At 34.7% G+C, this 23,086-nt stretch overlaps 1 protein-coding gene and 1 long non-coding RNA gene across 2 annotated transcripts in view; both read left to right on the top strand.

The window, feature by feature from the left end:
* The window catches only part of LOC105336432 (uncharacterized), a 46,371-nt gene extending 39,985 nt beyond the window's left edge, over positions 1–6,386 (top strand). The window contains exons 4-7 of the mRNA XM_066075137.1: positions 1,094–2,805; positions 3,182–4,111; positions 4,538–4,611; positions 5,480–6,386. Coding sequence (XP_065931209.1) covers positions 1,116–2,805; positions 3,182–4,111; positions 4,538–4,572 — 2,655 coding nt within the window. The 5' untranslated portion in view covers positions 1,094–1,115 and the 3' untranslated portion in view covers positions 4,573–4,611; positions 5,480–6,386. The remainder of the gene's footprint in view (positions 1–1,093; positions 2,806–3,181; positions 4,112–4,537; positions 4,612–5,479) is intronic.
* Positions 6,387–10,539: 4,153 nt separating this feature from the next.
* Positions 10,540–23,086, top strand: part of LOC136272739 (uncharacterized) — a 158,140-nt gene continuing 145,593 nt past the window's right edge. Inside the window, exon 1 of the long non-coding RNA XR_010710788.1 lies at positions 10,540–10,580. This is a non-coding gene — a long non-coding RNA (uncharacterized lncRNA). The remainder of the gene's footprint in view (positions 10,581–23,086) is intronic.

The following is a 23,086-nucleotide window of genomic DNA, read 5'->3' on the forward strand; positions in this document are numbered from 1 at the left end:
GAGAGAGAGAGAGAGATTAATTAAGAATGCCAGAGATAGTGAAACAAAGAGAGAAAAAGTACACGTTGATCAGAAAACTGAGAGATAGAGAGAGAAACAGAGAAAGTACATATTATGGAGAGAGAGAGAGAGAGAGAAAGAGAGAGAGAGGTTAAAGAATGTCAGAGATAGTAAGAGAGCAATATACATGTTGTTCAGTAAAGGGCATTAGAGAAAAAAGAGAGAAAGAGAAAGTACATATTTTGGAGAGAGAGAGAGAGAGAGAGATTGTTTAATGAAGAATGTCAGAGATAGTGAGACAAAGAGAGCAAGAGTACGTGTTTCTCAGGAACCTTGAAGAAATAGAGACAGAAAGAGAGAAAAAGAAAGTACATATTTTGTAAGAGAGAGAGAGAAAGTTTAAAAGTGAATGTTAGAGAGAGAGAGAGAGAGAGAGAGGGTACATTTTTAAAAAGTGAGAGTACATGTTTCTCAGGAAATTGAATGAGAGATATAGAGAAAGAAAGTACATATTTTGTAGAGAGAGAGAGAGAGAGAAAGAGAGTGTGAGAAAGTTAAAAAGTGAATGTTACAGAGAGAGAGAGAGAGAGATAGAGAGAGAGAGAGAGAGAGAAAGAGAGGGGGGTACATTTTTAAAAAAGTGAGAGTACATGTTTCTCAGGAAATTGAATGAGAGAGATAGAAAAAGAAAGTACATATTTTGGAGAGAGAGAGAGAGAGAGAGAAAGAGAGTGTTGGAAAGTTAAAAAGTGAATGTTAGAGAGAGCATTCTTAGCACTGAATGTATGATACAGATAGAGCAAAAAGAGGGAGGAGAAAGTCACCAGTGTTTAGCAGAAAATGTCAAAAAGAAGTTTTAACAAAAAAATTATCTACTGGTCGAGTGTTTTTATTATCTGATGATAATAGACCATAATTTATCTATGAATGAAAATATATTATTATTTTAAAATAAGGTCTTGTTTAAATTGATATATTCCCTACACACAAAAAGATATTATATAATGATATTGTATACATTTATTATATCATTAAATAGTTTTGAAAGAATGTGGTTGACATAATTCTATAACACTTTATTTTTATTTAACAGGTTGTGAATCAAGAATATAGACATGGACACAGCAAACTCCCTATATAGGGCACATAAGTGTTCTAAATGTCCGGGGGACACAGAGTACCATTGTGTATCGTGTCCATGTGATCTGTGTCCCCAGTGTAAAGAGAACCATGTAAAAGATCTCAAAACAATAGACCATGATGTTGTGTCACACCGTAATAAAATCAACTACATCCCAACACAAGAGATCTGTGTGAGACATCCTAGCCATGTTTATACAAAGTACTGTGAACCTTGTCAAGTTCCTGTCTGTGATTCTTGGTTTGGACATAAATCACACAAACTCCCTGTCAGAGGTTTTCTCTGTGGACAAAGAAAGCATAAAATTCTGGATATACAAACCACTTATAAAACAAAGCGACAACAACACAGAGGAACCATTCACACCATCAGAAGTGAGGCTCTCTTTTACAGACCTGTTCTCCTGCCACGAATCAAAACTGATTTCAAAACCTGTCACACAAAATTCTCCCTCTATCAATCAGAGATGTTAACAAAGGCACAGACACTGAAGAATCGCATTAACAAAGTGAGAAAAGATTTCATGTGTAATGTGTTTTGTGACTTTGATTTCAAACAAAGATGTTTAAAACAGACGATAGAAATGAGCAGACATATTGTCAGCCTTCAGGAATATGAACTCAGATATGTACAGCCAGCATTCACATTCAGTGCACTACAATTCCTCTCCTCCGTAAAGAGAGCCCTCCCCCAGATACATCTTACACTCCACACCAGCCAGCTCTCCATGACTGAGTCACTCAACAAGGAGGATGTGATGGAGTCACTGAGTGCAATCCAAATCACAGAGAGAGGAAATCGACGCGTAGAAAACCAGTGTCTGCTGAAACTGACGTCTGGTGCTGAGCTCCATCAATCTCTCACAGTGACAGGTGTTGATCGTTGTCATCACATTTCCTGTGTGACATCAGACCGGGTCTGTGTCAGTGATTATAACAAACTCATGTTGACAGACACAACAGGTGTCCCTCTACATCGTGTGGAGGATTCGTGTAGTGCTTATACTGGTAATGGATTACACACAGTGAACAGTGAGAGTGAACTGATTTATATATATAGGAAATATAACATCAAAAAACTGTCAAAGGATATGAAAACAACCACCACATTTATAAAGAGAACAGACTCTACATGGAGACCACGGTGTGTGTACTGGTCCCCGTCCACTGGGGATCTACTGGTCGGGATGTATAACAATGATACAGACACAAGCAAGGTAACCCGGTACAACCAGAGTGGAAAACTCACACAAACCATACAGTACCACAACACAGGTATGGGACTGTATAGAAAACCTAACTATATAACAGAGAACAACAATGGGGATGTCGTGGTGTCTGACCGTCATGCTGTAGTGGTGACAGATCGTGGAGGAAGACATCGTTTCTCCTACACAGGACATCCATCAGGATCAGAACTACGGCCATGTGGAATCTGTACTGACGCGCTGTCACACATCCTGGTGTGTGATGATACAACCAACACAGTACAGATGTTGGACAAGGACGGTGAGTTCCTGTCACATCTACTGATAAGACCATCAGGGATATTCTCACCATACAGCCTGAGTTATGATGTCAACACTCACCGTCTCTGGGTCGGATCAGAGGACAACAACTCGGTGGTTATATACAGGTATATCACCAGACAGGACGCTCTGACAGGTAAGTCTGAGTCATTATCATTGTAAATTATATGATATGTAGTTACAAGTCAGACATAAATAGGATGTGATCTTTATCATTTGTCAATATAATCATGATAATGTAAATACATATTTAAATATAAACAATCAACATCACAAACTGATATGTAAATACGTTACATGTCTGTTAAATAATTGATTCATCAGATATATCTATTTTTTCAGTAATAAATGAATGAATGAATAAATTAAATACATGTATATATGTTTATTATTTATTGATAATGATAATTGATACATTACAACAGACAAACATTTCTGTATCATTCATTATACAAGATGTGATGTTTGTAATCAATCTGTTCCATCTGACTGTTTGTGTCTGATGTTTCTAGATCTGAATCCAGCCACTGCTGATGTGATGGAGTCACTGAGTGAAATCCCAACCCCAGGGACAGAAAAACCACAGCAAGGAAACCAGTGTCTGCTGAAACTGATGTCTCCCCCCAAGTTACTTCACTCTCTCACAGTGACAGGTGTTAATCGTGGTTTACACATTTCCTGTGTGACATCAGACCGGGTCTGGGTCAGTGATTGGGACAATCTCATGTTGACAGACACAACAGGTGTCCCTCTACATCGTGTGGAGGATTCATTGAGTGGTATATATGATTGTAAGGGAGGATTGCACACCGTGAACAGTGAGAGTGAACTGATTTATATAGATAGGAATTATAACATCAACAAACTGTCAAAGGATATGAAAACAACCACCACATTTATAGAGAGAACATACTCTACATGGAGACCATGGTGTGTGTACTGGTCCCCGTCCACTGGGGATCTACTGGTCGGGATGTATAACTATTGGGCAAAGACAGGCAAGGTAACCTGGTACAACCAGAGTGGACAACTCACACAAACCATACAGAACGATACCACAGGACTTGGACTGTATAGAGAACCTTACTATATAACAGAGAACAACAATGGGGATGTCGTGGTGTCTGACCGTCATGCTGTAGTGGTGACAGAGCGTGGAGGAAGACATCGTTTCTCCTACACAGGACATCCATCAGGATCAGGACTATGGCCACGTGGAATCTGTACTGACGCGCTGTCACACATCCTGGTGTGTGATGGTAGAACCAACACAGTACAGATGTTAGACATGGACGGTCAGTTCCTGTCACATCTACTGATAAGACCATCAGGGATACTCTTACCACGGATCCTGAGTTATGATGTCAAGACTCACCGTCTCTGGGTCGGATCATGGGACAACAACACGGTGGTTATATACAGGTATATCACCAGACAGAACGGTAAGTCTGAGTCATTATCATTCACATTAATTAGATATAGATAACTAAGACACAGAGTCCGTGTTAATTATCAGTCAATAAGATACATGTAAGACATGTTTATCTGTGTGATTGTTTGTCAATATAAACAGCTCATTGTTACAGGGTTAGCTGTATCTATTTCATTTATTAGATGTACAGTCACATGTCATTGTATTTACTTAATTAGAATAAAAGGTCATTGTAATTATTTTGTGACACAGGAATTTGTAACTATTTATTTTGTTACAAGTCAATTGAATTATAGTTTAATTAATTAGATGCCTGTAAATATTAAAACATACATGTGTCAGTGTTATCAGTTTAAAATTAAAATTTGTAGAAGTAGCTCTATCATTGCATAACCTGTATGATGTTAATTAATTAACAGCTAATGACTTGTTGTAGATGAACCCACACCCCGTCCTGATGTGGACATCTGAACACCAGCCGTATAATGGAGATAGCTGGGATATTGACAGGTTGTAAATGTTTCTGTACAAATCTAGTCTGCTCTCAAAACCACACATGTTGTTTGTCACTTTGTTCAACATCTGCAGCTGAAATTGAGCTGTGTATAATTCACATGGACTGTAATACTGACTCCTGTTTATTTCACACTTTGTGATCATCCAAACATGGCTGTCTGTTGCTGAGTGTGGAATGTTACACAAATTTAAATTTGCTAAAAATGTATTAACATGAAACAGATATTCATAAATGTATTAAGTCTGTAATAACTGAATAATAAAAAAAAGGAAAAAAAACCTGAATGATTAAAAATTGTAATAGATCTTTTTTTCAATTTGAACATTTATGGTTATTATACCCCCGCGAAGGAGAGGGGGGTATACTGTTTTACCCTTGTGTCTGTCTGTCTGTCGGTACGCCCTTCTGTCTGTCTGTCTGTCTGTATCAAAACTTTCTGTCACATTTTACTCAGCAACTATTCATTGCAGGTGCTTGAAATTTTAATACACTCTTTGTTTATACTATAGGCATAGAATCTATTTTTGCACCAATTGGACATTGATTTCCTGTTTAATGATGAGTGTTTATTTTTTGTCTAAATTTTCAAACAAATTTTCGTAAAAGATTTCTCAGCAACTACTCATTGCAGATGCTTGATATTTTACACACTCTTTGTTTAGGCATGCCATACGTTAGGATCTATTTTTGTACCAATGGGACGTCAACTTCCTGTTATTTACATATATCAGAGCGGGGGTATTACTAGCGAGCATTGGTTGACATATATCTTGTTTTGCTAGACTTGTCCTCATCTGAGTAATATCATGTTGGTGTTGATCATTAACTACATCATTCATTAGTTTATTCTAATTCCTGTAGATGGGCCAATTTTACCTGACCACGAGGGGAGAAAACAGAAAACCTTCCTTGAAATCCTTACAGAGGAAGACAGAAAACAGACATTGGCTACGTAGACCACTTACTGCAATATGATGTCCTTATCTTCAAAGACGCACTGACCCGAGTCACTCATGTCAGCAATCGAAATTGGTCTTTGTCCGTTGTCGTGTGGTGTCCGTCGTGGGTCCTTCCTTTATAATTTTACATTTTTAACTTTTTCATGAAAATTAGACGGTCTATTCGACTCTATTGTTACCATTTTTGGAATGAAGCATCTCTTGAATAAAAAGAATCTGAAATATGAAAATTATGACCTTACCACCCTCAGGGCCCCATGGGCGGGGCTTAATATCCAAAAAAGGTCAAATTGTTCTTCTCTACTCTTTGTACCAAAAGATTTGTAGAATACCTACTGTTGAAGTTAGTCATTTTCTCACAGAATATATTATATAGGGTACCCCATTCTACGGATAACTCATCCCACGGTTTTCAAGATAGGAAGTTGTTTTGCAGATCATTTGAACTTATATCAGAAATGTGCAAATTAATTGGATTTTGGGCTTTTTAAAAATAATTTATGATAAAAATATTAGCTGTTGAACTAGGTCATTTTTGGCAGAATTTTGCATATAGGGTACTCCATTTCTCTGGATAGGTAGTGTTTATCAATTCAGGATAAATGGATTATGAATACTGTTCACATAAAAGAAAACTCGGCTTGCTGTCACATTGACAGCTTTTCACTTGTCCTGGTATTGGTTTAGTAGATTCTCAATGGACAGTACATGTTCTCTGTTTTACATATTTAAGTCGTTTGAATGTTCTTATAAAACCTAGGTGTAATTTAGTGCTTGGACATAGTTGTCACTTAAAATTTGGACTAATGTGTGATTATTATTTTTTTTTTCATTTGCACACAAGAAATCTTGTATATTAATAAAACATCATATTCAAAGGGGAATAACTCAAATTTGAATTCTTCAGATAGAAACGAATAAAGAGTTATTCCCCTTTTCATAATGTTTTTAGATAAAGTTTCGCCTTAGAACCGTAATTTGTGTTGCTGACCCTCAAAATATTTTTACTATGAAAGTTAATTGAATATCAGTTTATATTTGATTTTAAAAATGTCATAATTAACGTGGTTGGAAATTAAAGGGTGAAAAGGAGGATTCAGAGTCTATCATACCGAAATGTTTTTGTTTTTTAAATGGCGACATGTAATTTCCAACGGAAAAATCCGGTTATTAAAATGGTGAAAATGGCGGGCGGGCGGGCGGGCGGGCGGGCGGATTGGCGGGCGGGCGGGCGGCTGCCAAAAGGGTACCCTCATTGTACGGATAACTCCTCCTACAGTTTTCAAGATAGGAAGTTGTTCTTTTGCAGATCAATTGTACATATATCAGAGGTGTGCATATTGCTAGGATTTTGATTTCTGATAATTTATCTAAAAAATACCAGCTTTTGAACTTAGTCATTTTTTGGCAAAATGTTGCATATAGGGTACCCTCATTGTACGGATAACTCCTCCTACAGTTCTCAAGATAGGAAATTGTTCTTTTGCAGATCAATTGTACATATATCAGAGGTGTGCATATTGCTAGGATTTTGATTTCTGATAATTAATCGAAAAAATACCAGCTTTTGAACTTAGTCATTTTTTGGCAAAATATTGCATATAGGGTACCCTCATTGTACGGATAACTCCTCCTACAGTTCTCAAGATAGGAAGTTGTTCTTTTGCAGATCAATTGTACATATATCAGAGGTGTGCATATTGCTAGGATTTTGATTTCCGATAATTTATCGAAAAAATACCAGCTTTTGAACTTAGTCATTTTTTGGCAAAATATTGCATAAAGGGTACCCTCATTGTACGGATAACTCCTCCTACAGTTCTCAAGATAGGAAATTGTTCTTTTGCAGATCAATTGTAAATATATCAGAGGTGTGCATATTGCTAGGATTTTGATTTCTGATAATTTATCTAAAAAATACCAGCTTTCGAACTTAGTCATTTTTTGGCAAAATGTTGCATATAGGGTACCCTCATTGTACGGATAACTCCTCCTACAGTTCTCAAGATAGGAAGTTGTTCTTTTGCAGATCAATTGTACATATATCAGAGGTGTGCATATTGCTAGAATTTTGATTTCCGATAATTTATGAAAAAAATACCAGCTTTTGAACTTAGTCATTTTTTGGCAAAATATTGCATATAGGGTACCCTCATTGTACGGATAACTCCTCCTACAGTTCTCAAGATAGGAAGTTGTTCTTTTGCAGATCAATTGTACATATATCAGAGGTGTGCATATTGCTAGGATTTTCATTTCTGATCATTTATGAAAAAAAATACTAGCTTTTGAACTTAGTCATTTTTTGGTAAAATGTTGTATATACATGTAGGGTACTCCATTTCACTGGATAAGGGTTGACATGGATTATGGATACAGTTTACATAAAAGAAAACCCGGTTTGCTGTCATATTGACAGCTTTTCACTTGTTTATGAATAGTTGACCTTCATCTGTATGTCAATATAATGTAAATTTACAGCTGAATCGTGTCTTAAATCCTCTAAGACCTGTATACTTACAATGTTATGACAAGTTGCATCATGGGATAGTGGTGTAAGGTAAATGTTATGTAGGCCATGTTGTTAATCTGTCTGATGCAACTCTTTGTATTGAGTTTATATTGCATTTTGTAATAATATACCTATATGTGTATTATTGGTTGGTTTATCACATTTCTCCCACATTAAAGAATGAGCTATATTGATCATGTAGATAGAAAACTCATGTTTATGTAAATAGTTTTTGTGGAATATTGTGACCCAAGTTGAAGTGAACTGATTTTTTTTTCAAAAATTATTTTTTTCTTTGTATTTACGCTTACCATGAAATACATAATACTTATATACAACTGATTTTTGGTTAGTCGTAGCAAGCTGTAGATAGAACTCAATAAATGTGATATTTATTCATAGTTCTGTCTTTTTTCTTCGTAAAACAGTACTGTAATATCTGGTACAAAGAAGAATATGGTGATGTAACTTTATCTACAAGAACAAGACATTATGTATTAGGGCTAACACATTCTAACTGACAAACCAATCTCCTTTTGGATTTACTATAGTTAGATGTTTATGGAGACTAGTCAACAATAAATTACAAAATGAATTTCCCATCCAAGTACTAAGATAACTCTTCAGAACAAGAGGCTCGTGGGCCAAATCGCTCACCTGAGCACCAATAGACATGATAAAATCAGTTTAATGGAGTTATACAAAATATATGCACAATGTACAATAATACATGTAGATCCTGTATAAATGAAATTCCATTCTTTCCCCCTGGATATTCTTGTGTTTATAATTAAGTTCTTCTCTAACAGGATGATTTTAAAATCATATCACATGTTCAGAATGCAGTTGTGAAGAAGATTCTAAACAATTGTTTTTTATGGGATATATTGAATTTTTTTTAAAAATTCCTTTATTTAAAATCGAACACCTTAAAATTATTCTGATCGGGGTCAGCTTTTATCAGAAATTTTGCATTTTAGTTTTAATTTCTTTGTAAAATATCATTAATGAGTGTTTTGTGTGATTACATGTGCGTTGTATTTGTTATTCATTGGATTTTATCCGTAGATTTAAGATATAAAAGAATAACAATTTTGTTTTCAGAAACGTGTTTAAGACTTATCCAGAAAATATTCCTCTTGGTTTATCGTATGCTTTCGGATTTCCTCGATGATTATATGAAGAGGCAATCGCAACTTCTCGGGCCTTTCCGACAGTGCTTGGAAATACATCTCGAATGTATTATATAGGAGTTCACGGCAAGCCCTCTGTTCCTAAAACTTGATATCTATACAACACATTTTACGATCTGTAGAGAAGTGAGACAGACGTCATTAAAATTAATGCGAAGTTATTCCACAGAAAAGACGTTCAGGACTGTCTAGCCGATACTTGTTTTAAGTAGTCTTGTCCCATGATCAAGAGATATAGAAAGCATCGTAGAGTTTGAATGCGTCATTTCTGTTTTTGATATTATACAAAAAGATTAACTTCGTTAATTGGGTTTTCCGTTATTCTTGTTAAAAAAATCCCGATAATTCACAATAGAAAAAAATATGAGTAATTCAAATTCAGCTTAGAAACTACAGGACGTGCAAAATTACATATCGTTGATCTTCTTATGAATAATAAAAAAAACCCAACTCCCATCAGAACTTCCTTACTTTAATTCACTGATGTAAACAATTCTCTCAATAAAAAAAAAGTCCGAGGAGATACGAGTAGATGGTGGCTGTGATGGCACCCTTTAATTTCGAAATTCAACGCGGGGAACGTGAAAGCTGCCGATAAATATGTTCTAAGACCATGGGCGAAAATAACGGACATCAAATGAATATAAATTTTAATTATTAAAGGCAGAACCAACTACACCCGGGTTTTTTTTTCGGTTGAAACTGTTTGAACAGATTAGAGGGTTTTGTCAACGTAATAATGCGCATACGTATATTAAACATTTTCATATTGGAAGTTATGAACATTCAAATACTGAAACACTCTGACAAATATCAAACAGCTAGCCTTGAATTGTTTGCGACCCCAGTTCGTAATAGCTGACCTTTCGGAACGACATTTAAGAGAACAATTGTCGTTACACATGATATATGAAGTTTTATGTCAATATCTAATCTAGATATCTAACAGACAATCGACCTAATTTTCCAGGATCAGGCAGAACTTGAAACAAATCAGACAGATTATTTTGTACAATGCATACTGAAATGAACTATTTATTCCATATTCCATAGTTAAAAGCAATAAACTTAACATTAAATGAATATATAAAAATTCGAATTATTAAAAGCAAAACCAGCTACAGCATGGGGTACAAGTTTATCAGTAATAATATTATTATCTGACTGATGCTTGTATCTTTCACCTTTTATATATTAGGAATGCACGCGCGCGCGTTCATTTTCCTGCAAGTAAAGACTATCAGTCATGAAGACCCTGTTCTTTGTCATTGGTCTCTGCATCCCGTTCACCAAGTCACGTGAGTTTTTTCTCTTTCGGTATTGGTACATGTATATCTTTAATTGTATCTGTACGTTGAGTCTATTTTTGTCCAGCTGTCTATCCATCTTTTGTCTATCTGTCTGTCATTACATGCATGATCATGTACTTTAGTAGCAGAAATATTCGTTGAGGATTTAATTTAGTTATTTTCGTTGGCAGTAAAAAATAACGAAATTAAATCCATGACAAATTTTTAAGCCAAGTATGAGTGATAAGAAAGGGATTACGACATGACAAAATAAAATGACAAAATGTTATTTAGTTTCGTATATCCGGTTTTTTTTTCGCATGTCACAAAATTTGCGAAAAAAAGGAACAATCTGTAACAATTTTCATTTGCTTCAGTCATTTTTTTGTGATTTTAACAGTTTGTTATAGAAAATGATACAGGATACAAATTGTGCGTTTTCAATTATTTGCGGTTCAACAGAGATCGCGAGAAAATTAGATAATCGCGAAAATTACCGGATATACGATATGTGCTTCTACAGTATATATTTTTTCATAGATTGAGTTGTGTAGATTTCGTTATGTGCTCTTCTGTCTGTCTGTCTTTTCTTTTATCCGCCTATCTGTCTGTCTAGTCTTCTGTCTGTCTGTATCTGTCAGTAAGTCTGGTTTTTTATCCGTCTATCTGTCTGTCTATCGTCTGTCTGCCTGTATCTGTCAGTAAGTCTGGTGTTTTGTCCGTCTATCTGTCGGTCTAGTCGTCTGTCTGTCTGTATCTGTCAGTAAGTCTGGTGTTTTGTCCGTCTATCTGTCTGTCTTGTCTTCTGTCTGTCTGTATCTGTCAGTAAGACTTGTCTTTTGTCTGTCTATCTGTCTGTCGTGTCTTTTGTTTGTCTGTATCTGTCAGTAAGTCTGGTTTTTTGTCCGTCTATCTGTCTGTCTTGTCTTCTGTCTGTCTGTCTGTATCTGTCAGTAAGTCTGGTGTTTTGTCCGTCTATCTGTCTGTCTTGTATTCTGTCTGTCTGTGTCTGTCAGTAAGTCTGGTGTTTTGTCCGTCTATCTGTCTGTCTAGTCGTCTGTCTGCCTGTATCTGTCAGTAAGTCTGGTATTTTGTCCGTCTATCTGTCTGTCTTGTCTTCTGTCTGTCTGTATCTGTCAGTAAGTCTGGTTTTTGTCCGTCTATCTGTCTGTCTAGTCGTCTGTATGCCTGTATCTGTCAGTAAGTCTGGTGTTTTGTCCGTCTATCTGTCTGTCTTGTCTTTTGTCTGTCTGTATTTGTCAGTAAGTCTCGTTTTTTGTCCGTCTATCTGTCTGTCTAGTCGTCTGTCTGCCATTACATGGACATTTATATATTTCCCTGTAAGTTGAAATGTGGCTTTTTGTATATTCGTCCTTTTGTCCGTCTGTCTATCATGTCTTCTGTCCTTCTATCATGTTTTATATATGCCCGTCATCACACGTATGTCACTATATACATCTAGCTAGAGGTTAAAATCAGTTACAAGTTTGTTGTTAAATCGCGATTTTTCTAGTGTCTGTATGTGTTTTTTTTTTACATGTATGCCCATAAATTCTTGCAAAATCGTAAAACATTCCGACTTATGTATATATAAGTAATATGTAATATATATATATATATGTGTAATATAATTTTGAAAGGGATTAATTTAATTACAATCAATATCGGTTTGAATTTAAGAATTATCATTTTATCTTTAATTTTTACAATTTCATTTTTATTTCTTGTTAAAATATGATTGTATAGCATTTGTTGAAGACATCGTATGATCAACAAATACTATAACATGCGCGGATCCATTTTTTTTTTTTGGGGGGGGGGGGCGACGTTTATTTGAGTTTGTCGGGGGGGGGGGGGGGGGAGTCCGAGGCATAATTTTGGAAAGAAATCTGAATTTTGCAGACCCCCGCCCCCCTCTAAATCCGTGCATGTTTAATCAAATTTCTTTTCATATAAAAGTACAAATGTCGTATCTTATTAAAGTGATTGATGTACATGTTCTCTATGGTCCTACATGGAGAGTTATTGTTCTGACCCAGAGGAAAGCGCTATAGCTGAATGTTTCAAACCACGACACCACTACTGCTATCTGGCAACACGATATGACGTCACTGGATGTTTTCTGGGGTGCACTATAAGATGTCTAACTGGTTAGTATGAGAGAGAGAGAGAGAGAGAGAGAGAGAGAGAGAGAGAGAGAGAGAGAGAGAGAGAGAGAATGTGAGAGAGAATGTGAGAGAGAGACAGACAGACAGACAGACAGACAGACGGACGGACAGACAGACAAACAGACAGAGAAAGTATTTTTGCTAGATTAAAAATCTTATGCAGAGAAACTGTGTCCACACAACCAACGTTCCCATGGACTATACGACAACAATGGCATATGTCAAGATCCTGGTCATCAATGTATCACAAGGGACGACGACCAACGTGTGCTGTAACAAATACCAACATACACCTGCATGTAACCTATCTGCATGTAACATATAAATCAACCTTAACTGTATGTATTCTACTTACATGTAACGTATAAATCAACCTAAAAACTCAAGTGGCTCAGGTTAATTAATGTTTCTTTCATAACATTTATAATATAAAATATAATAAAATGTGATATTGAAACATTGAAAATGGGAAATTCGTGACTCAAATGCAGATGGAACCCGCTCAAAAGATACCTAAAAATGAAATGCTATATAAGACAAACGATTTCAAGCGGTTGGAGATCAGTAAAAGATCTATGGGATATCCAATGTATGTAGATTTATGCCATGATACTCGGAGAGACAATCTTATTCAATTTGGTTTATTAACGAAAATTTACATATATCATCCATAAACAGGCGTCAGAACTGGAGGTGGGGGGGGGGGGGGGGGCTAGCCCACCCATCCCCCCCCCACTTTTTTTTGCAAAGTAAGACCTAACCATTAGGAACATACCATCAGAGAGGGTACAGCCCCCCCCCCCCCCCACACACACACTTTTTTTTCGAAGCAAACATAATTGTTCCTTTGTTCCTAAATTTACCTTGAAAAGATTGAAATATTGAGAACTTTGAGTCATAGGTATACTAGTAGCACCCCCTCCCCCCCCCCCCTCCCCCTCATGAATGAGGAATTTTATGATTTGGGGAAAACATTTCGGTAGGTAAGAATTTTTTGGGGAGCTATGATATCTCTCTCTCCCCCCATTTTTATGATTTTTGGATTTGGGAATTAGGTTTTTTTTCTACTTGCTTGTCAAGAGTTCTGAGGATTAGTCTAGCCCCCCCCCCCACTTTCAATCTGCTTCCGACGCCAGTGCTAAAGTAGCACACCGAGTTACTCAACAATGTATACATGACTGTTTATACCATTTAAGGAAGATAAACATGACTCATGTGAAATTAGAGATACGAAATATAAGATTTAAAATTCGAGATCTATTTTAAACTGACGAAAATGATATGTTCACCTGGATCCTAGCAATACCACATTGTCCTAAAGAAAAACCATCCGTCTAACTTTTACCTAAAATTGAATGTAATTTAATTTCAAAATTATATAATTTGTTTTCTAATAGTATGGTTATATATTACTTAAATTATTGATGACTTATTCCAGACAATATAGATAATGTATACATTTGTGACAATATACCGCTTGCTTAGCGAAGTGATTTTCTTCGCCCTTTGTGTAATTAACATCGAAACATTTTAAACCGGTGTGATTTCATTGCAGTTGGAGAAGACTGTACGTGAAAATAGATTTAGAAAATGGTTGCTTTAGTTTAAACTGTCTATAAAACAAATCCATAGTTGAATGTTTATGAATCCTTGAAACTATACGAAAAATGAAATAATTGATATTTGGGGGAAAGTTTAAGTTTTTAATATATTAAAGCAGTATGTCTAAAAAACAAAAACATCTTAATCTCTTTGTTCCTGTGATTTTGCTGATAAATATGCAAAGTACAAAATATATATAGGTCAACCAAATACGTATTTGTTATACATGTTAACTGTGTCAGTTCAAACTCTTTCTGGTAATGTGTACATGATTAAAAAAACATTTCGAATTTCCACTTTCGTTTGACATTTTCCAGAAACAAGCATTTTTGACCTGCGTCGACGTGTTCTATATAACTATTTCTGTATAGCAATATTTACAATACAGAACCCCATTTTCAAAAGTTCACACAGTATTATAAACTGTAACTATTCCAAAATGCTTTGAAATTCAAAAAGAAAAAAAAAAGAAAAATGACGAGTGTCTATGGTATTTATGCTCCCCCCTCATATACATTTATGATGTCAGTTCTATGATTTACACGTTTTTCTCGCAAACAAAATGACGTTCCATGAAGCACCCAAAGTCGGGCCACTGTCCCCCGGGGTACATCAGGGCCACACAGTCGTCGTCAGCTGTGTAGGCGTTAGGGTCGTACGGTCCCCAGTGGGTAAAAAATGACTGTCGATTGTTGCTATTTGAATTGAATATATTTTAGGGCGCCTGTAAAGTGCGAAACGAAATCGAAACGAAACGAAATCGAACGAAACTAAACGAATCCAATCGAAACGAAACGAAACCAATCGAAACGAAACGAAACTAAACGAAACGAAACCAAAAATCGAAACGAAACGAAACGGAATATATATACCAACAAAACTAATATCAATTTTGACTACATAAAAGTGAAAATAAATTCATTGAAATAAATAAAATAAAATATAACTACCTGTATGTTTCAGATTGCCGCTGTAAATTTTTAAGCCGATTATTCGAAATTTGCAAAAAGTATATAATTATGTAAGTAAGTGATGTACATTCCTAATACATGTACCTTTAAATATTTCTAATTTGTTTCATTAAATGATATTCAGACGTTTAGAGAGAGAGAGAGAGAGAGAGAGAGAGAGAGAGAGAGAGAGAGAGAGAGAGATGCCTTAAAACTTATCAGCGACATCACATAGCAAAGTATATACGCAAGTTTGGGAGAGAGAGAGAGAGAGAGAGAGAGAGAGAGAGAGAGAGAGAGAGAGAGAGAGAAATAAAGAGAGAGATATGATGATGACGAAGGTGATACTTAAGGGGACATTCTAACAACAATTTTTTTTCTATCGATTTGAATTATTGTATTTTCACATTTTGGTTTTAATGGGAATTTGGTAGTAAATGAGTTTGTAATTTGATTTGTTAATTGAGGTGAATGTCGACGTTATAGTTATAGAAAAGACATATATTGTTTTGAAAGATCTAAAACATATAAATGTATGTAGTTACCTTTAACTGTTCTTTTTTTAGGAGGGATCAATGATTTGTACCAATGCTTACAAAAGTGGAAAGTTATAACATTTTGTGTTAAATTGGAGTTTGGTTGTAATGTGTTTACAATGTATTTAATTTTTTATTTGATGTGAAGGTTAAAGTTTGTTCTAGGAAAGACACGAGGTTTTTAAGCCCTAAAACATATGAATGTTTACGTTTTATCTTTTTAGGACTTATAGGTAAAACAATTTGACATGGAGCTTTAAGGATTGTATGATTTCATTGATAACGAAGGGGTTTTATGGTGACGTTGGTTTCTCACATGGCGTAATGTTCTCTGTTATCCAATTGTTTTCCTCCAACGAATCGACTTCCGCCAAATACGACGACTGCTGTTCACAGAAGAGCTAAAATCCCAATATGGTAATTCTTAATTATTCACAGGAGAGTTTTAAGGGAGTATGGGACTGACACCAAAGTAATTAAATTTTTTTAAAAATTGGTTCAACAAATAGGATTGCATTTTTTCTAACAAAATATAACAATTTTTTGATAGGTTAATATGTTTGTTTCCATGGTAACGGTATCCAAACATACCCTTGTTGGAAATACATCCGTTCATCAAAATACACCACTTACAACAGAAATGAAGCAATGCTACATCGTTTATAGTAATTTTATTTCATTTTTCTTATATGCTATTTATAATACATTGACAGAAGAACAATTTATTAAAAAAAAAAATTCTGAAAGCCTCCTCAGTATCATACAATGTGCGACCGAATTTCCTCTGCATGGTTCAAATTTGTTACTTTTTGTGTTGACCTTCAATGCAAAATGGTCAAAAAATCTGTTTTGATATAATTGGAAGTTTTATTTTTGAACTTAAACGAAATATACAAATGTTATGCTTTCACTGGAAAAGGAGAAACTCACATGTCAATGACTTAGATAAAAAGATATTGCAATCTGAATTTACTCTGGTCTGTTTTTACAATTTCGCGCCATTTTCACTTGATCACTATTCTAGTGTAGATAAAATAATCAATACCAACTTTTTGTTCAATAAACATTGAGTCAATTAATAATATCTTTACTACAATGCTGGTACTTTATAAAATTCAACAAAAAAGTAAAAAATTATTCATTTAAATCTCAAATTTCCTCTGCTTAACTTGAAATTCCTCTGCTAAAATACAAATTTTTAAACCATTTGCACCTTATAACACTATACCAGGTAGGAACAAAATAATTCTAGTAGGTATAAACAAATAAATATTTAATTTATGATTTGCTACATGTATTATAATTATTTTTTTCAACTCTGAAACATAAAAAAAGATTGAAATCAGCATTACATCATGTACAAAATGCACAGTACAAACGCCGAATATAATTTCAAGCTATTTTGGCAGAACAACATCCATTACTGTTACAACCATATATTATGGTATGAATTTTTTTTTAAACTAATCAAGTTTATACTGGACATTTAACTCCTCACATGTATATGTACAATGTAATAGATCAACAAACTTATACAAATAATGCACCCAAATCAAAAGCCCTTTCAACATTGTTACATGTATTACCAATCTAGAAGCTGACAATTACCGCTCCAGAACGAACGCTATCAACAATTTTATTATATATCTAACATAAATATTGAAGCAGACAAGAGCACATCCTTGGCTTATCCTTGCAACATCTGCTTTTTATTTGGGCAAAGATGTAGTATAAACATCTTTTGAGATACTGTATGACTTTGAAAGTTAAAGTTGTGTGTTATTTTTTCACAATATAGATGGTTCCTTAAGATTTCCTTCACATGATAAGCATCCAATGTTTTACCAATATTTGTGTCAATGTTTGTCCGAAGTTTTGAAATCATTGTGCTATCTTCATCACCAACTATTGTCTTTAACAAATAGACCCATCATTCACATCCTTGACCATCTCTTCTATCATGTCACTCTCCATGGCCTTCATAGAACTTTCCGTTCCAGTTGATAATGCAATCATGTGGAGGAGGTGTTGATTTGGAATTGAGAGACAAAGTACATGTGCGACAGGATTTCGATCTTGTTGAAAAGTTTTCTATTTTTCCAGAAAATGTCCCGATCATAGATGAATGACCTGAAAGATGGGGTATAGCATCAACTTAAATACTTATACATAAAGAAATATCTAAAAACTGTTGTGACATTCAAACACAAGGATTTCTTAGGATGTACAATTTATGGTTCACAAAGACTAGGCCTCGGACAATTCAGGGTTTATTCAACTACATGTGGTTCGATTTCCATGGCATTCAAAAATTATATAATTTAGAATTTACTGATATAATAAACAAACGTTTTAAATGAATGAAAGACTTTCAATTGGCACACTCATGCTAGGAGTATTAAAAAGAATAAAATAAATGACAAAAAATATATTGCACAGTGATAATCTCTGGGACTAAGGATTCAGTCAAAATATATATGGAATAATACATTAACTTTTACCTTACTGTATGGGGGCTTTAATTTGTTGATATGAAAGAGTATACCCTTGAAATCCATGAAAATTTAAACCAATCACAGTGATACACTGTACCAAACGAAATTACCCAGTAGTTTATGTACTAGTAATTTATCAAATACCTGATAAACCGTCATGACTTCACTCTCTCTATCTATTCTGCCAACCAGCATATTTCTATGTATAGCTCTTCTTCATTAGAAGATCAATACAGTCTAAAAATGGCCTCGACTATCGGGTTCTCTTAAATGCGTATCTGCTTACATCCCTAATTCCACCAAACTCCTCCACTGTCTCCAACCACAATCAGACATTTGGACAACTTCTTCATGGTCAACATCTGTAATATTAAGTTACATAATCAGGAATTTTTGCACCATGAGAGAATTTTAAATGGAACACCAGTTGGTTGCAAAGTTGATCAGTAAAAAAAATATATGCATGTGTACTTGATATTATAAAGGCATAAACAGACTCTAAGGTTAATTCAGATTTAACAAACATAATAATATTTACTAAGAGAGGAATAGTTAATATAAGACAATGACTTCTGAAATCTTTACTTTTAAATTACATGTTCTCCAATCAGATAAATGCAAATATTTCAACATGGAGAAGGGCATGGGGCTGTGAAAAGTAATTTTTGAGGGAGCATTATTGTGAAAGACTGAAAGTCACATAAAAGCTCCAGACACTGTACAGGTGTTTTAACGGGAAAAAAAGATACCATCTGAGGTTGACATTGTACTTGACATCTATTTCACACCTATTTGAAATTTATTTTCCTGTCAATATGTAAATTATGAGTTAATGTGTATACCATAGTGTATATCATTACAGAAAGTGTTCAATCTGTCTTTCTATTTTAAAATACATCTCCAGACGTCATGGGTTTCCAATAGTCTAACTCTTAACCCCACACATAATGGCTGTCAGTTTACAATTTCTATCAAAACTAAATCATTTTTAACCTCACTTATATATAGCATCAGAAATTACTGATACAAAATCAAAGTCATCATCATTTGCAGTCTCAACTTGTAGCTTATAGTCTGTCCCGAGTTACTGCTTCCATCACTTTTTGATTATTTTTAATAAAAATACACATACCTGTGAAAGAAATGCTGTTGAAGTCGATAAAAGGGAAAATATACAGGATATCTTAATTGACAAATTATCATTTTTCACTCATAAAAGTTCACTGGAACAAAAACAAATTTCTAACAGAGATTTATAATGGGAAATGTTTACATCTTTTCTCCATTCGGAAGTACTCCGAACACCTCGCACAATTTTTCAAAGTTATCATCCGGGCTTATTTATGGCTGATGCAATGCAAATGCAAAATCTCAGCAGACTTTTTATTTTGGGATGTGTATTGAAACCCGAAGAGGTAGAGGGGGCGTTTCAAAGCATATAATCTGGACATTTTTTATAATAGTGGATGAACGTAGTTTGAACTCAAAGGTATTTATGATTATCGAAGTATCAAGCGAAAAGCAGTGGAAGCAAAATCTCGGGATAGAGTATAAATATAAATTGAATGCCAGATAATTTGACTAATGAATATGCATAGAGACGACAGGAGATTTCGTATGTGTGGTATGACATCATTTTGAACCATGCATTGAAAATCGACTACTGGAAACATCTGATTATCTGAAACATGTGACGACATGATACACATTCTGATATATGTTAGAATTAAGTTTAACTATTTAAATGAGAGACATAAAGAATTCTACTGTGTTCTGATATGTGTATTGAACCATAGTGGCATACTGTCAAAGACTTGTATATATAATTATAATTATTTTTTTTATTATGAAATTACATCTCAGGTGCTTGGGGCTTTACTAACGAATATGTACGATGCTTACTTTGATAGGCATAGGTATCTTACATATCAATGCTTGCGCTTGTGCATTACAACGCCATAGCATTTATACAAGAAAAAATTAATGATATCCTTACCAATTTTACTTTTACTCTAGTCTCAGCAAGATTCGCCGAAACTGAAAATCTGAAAAAACGTCTATCAAAAACTTTCAGTCTCGACGAACTTAATCCTGCTGAGATTACAAATACTTTTACTCTATCAATGAATGTAAGTCAAACCTGGACATATCGCTTTTGCTGGCGTCGAGTCATCTTCCTCCATCTCCGATGAGAATTTTTCAGCTGTAATATCAAAATATGTGATTGATCTGCCCAATAGAGCGTCAACGTTCGCACTACACTATCCCTTTTCTGAGCTTTAGCAACCTTTATGTGGCGATTGGTCTTCTCAGCGTTCAAAATCAAATCCACGTTTCCTCCGCATTGCCGAAAACTGAACCGATATTTATGTCGTAAAAAAAGAATTTTGGGTTAAATTAACTCTTATTATCATTTATATTCACGATTTATTATTTACAAAACCTATAAAACCCTTTCCACTATAAATTTTATTGTTTAATACCTTAGAATTGAACAAACAGATTTAACGACCGCGAATTGGTTTACGTCATTCAGAGTTGCGCGGTAGATTCAAAATCGTGAGTCCCATACTTCCTTAAATAAAAGAAAATATAACATAAAGAAAAATAATTATATCTATCATTAACAATTTATATAAAAATTTGAGAGTGTTTGGAAGCTATTTACAATATTGAATTTAGACCCATTTGCAATGAAATTTTTTTTTCTTTTAAACTTAAAATAAATGGAATTGTCCCACTGAATTCCTAAGAAACTATTTTTTTTTCGATGCAACTTCCTGGATGGTGTTGAGTCTGTTTGTCAACATGGGAACTAACGAGTATACCGGTATATAGACTGCTGTACATAAGTACAGAAACATGACTAACCTTCGCGGAAGCCCAGTTCAGAGCTGTCTGGTCACGAAAATAGCAGTGGTCTTTGAAGTAAAACCATCCTATTTCACATGCTGAAAAATATGTTTGTAAATGTGTATATTTCCTGAAAGATGCAAAGCGTATTTTTTGTACATACACCAATTTAATGACTTTGATTTTTTATTTTCGAGGGGGGGGGGAGGGCATTTTTTTTAATTATTATTTTTTAAATGTGCATATTTCCTGAAAGATACACAGCGTATTGGTTGTACATAAACCAGTTTAATGACATCATTTTCTTTGGGGGGGGGGGCATTTTTTTCTTTATTTTTATTTTTTTTTATTTTTCAAAGACATTAACATTTCATATTTAAAAAAAAATGTTGAAATATTTTAAATATTTGAAATTAAAAAAAACAAAACTCACGATTTTGCGACGAAAACGACCAGCCAAGCCTAACATCGTAAGCAAGCGCCTCCGTGAGGGGACTCGTCAAGAGTTTACAAGACTCTGGCTGCGGGTGATAAAACAACCCACCACACCCCGACTTATAGGTTGCACATGTCATCGAGCATTGGACTATTCCAACTGAAGACAGCTCGGCAATGTATCCAACTGTTCCCGCCGTTAGAACTTTGTTTTCAATGTATTTGTTCTTTGATAAAAACAACTGATGGTTTTCAGCTATTACACCCCACGTGGTCAAGGACAGAAGAAGGATTTGACAACGGATCCGGAGAAGACTTTGTATGCAAAACACGAACATTATTTCAGTTTAAATCCACTTTTCATTTTTATGCATGTAACAGGGTAGCGCCGTTAACAATGGCTCATCAGAATAATAGCAACGTTAAGAATATTCAAAAAATATGTTTCGTTCTGCTCAGCGGAGGACAAGTTTTAATTACAAATTAATTAATAATTAACACCAAAAGCAGAAAAATTCGAGCCATTTTCATTGAAAATAGTTTTCATAGCTGATAAGGAATTTAAAATTCGATATAACATGCAGGGGCATATATAGCAAACCTTCATACATATTCTGTAAGATTTCAGTAGCTTAACATCGTATCTATTTTACGTATTACGTAAAATATAAATTATAGCTGTTTTCAACCAGGTCGTTCATTATTCAAACTTAATTCAACGGCAATGCGATAAAACAAATTAGTTTTTTGAAGTTGTATACAATGTTAACATCAATTTTTTAATATTAAAATACAATTAGTCTTGTTACTTAATGAATATAAGAATACATGATCAGTTACATAATTAGGAACCGTGTTGGCCTGCTCCTATGGTAACCAGGGCGGTAAATATTACAATTATAGAATAAAAGAATTGAGCTAATAATAAGTTATGGACGAGTTTCACGTTGATGTAGTCAAAAAGAAAAAAAAATTACTTTCTTTAATTACAAATTTGAAAATATAGGCTAACAGTTAGTCTGTAAAACTTGTAGGTGTTGAGCAACGATTTTGCTGCGAGGATTTTGTTAAACTTTAAACACACGTGAAAGTCATCAATTAAAGAAAACCGAATTATTATACTTCATTCTGATTGGTTTAGACGCAGTTGATAATCCGTTCTATTACCCTCAGCGTTAGCAACACACTTTGCAATGGGCAACACAACGAATTATAATTACATGCGCGTAGATTATGCGTGTACGGTTCGCCGTAGAATTCACGTCATTTCTATATAAAAGCGGTAAAATTTTCTCGAAAATAAGACATTTATAATAACAAAATAAATAGTACCTGTTTGGGAGGGTAACAGTACTAGTTCAAATTGACACCCCGAGAAAACCATTGGCAACCGACGGGGAGTGAACAATATATACTTGCTTGCAAAAAAGGAAATAAAAAATGGAGGGGGGGGGGAACAGTTCTAATATAACACAC

The sequence above is a fragment of the Magallana gigas genome, chromosome 1, assembly GCF_963853765.1.
Source record: "Magallana gigas chromosome 1, xbMagGiga1.1, whole genome shotgun sequence".
NCBI classification, from domain to species: domain Eukaryota; kingdom Metazoa; phylum Mollusca; class Bivalvia; order Ostreida; family Ostreidae; genus Magallana; species Magallana gigas.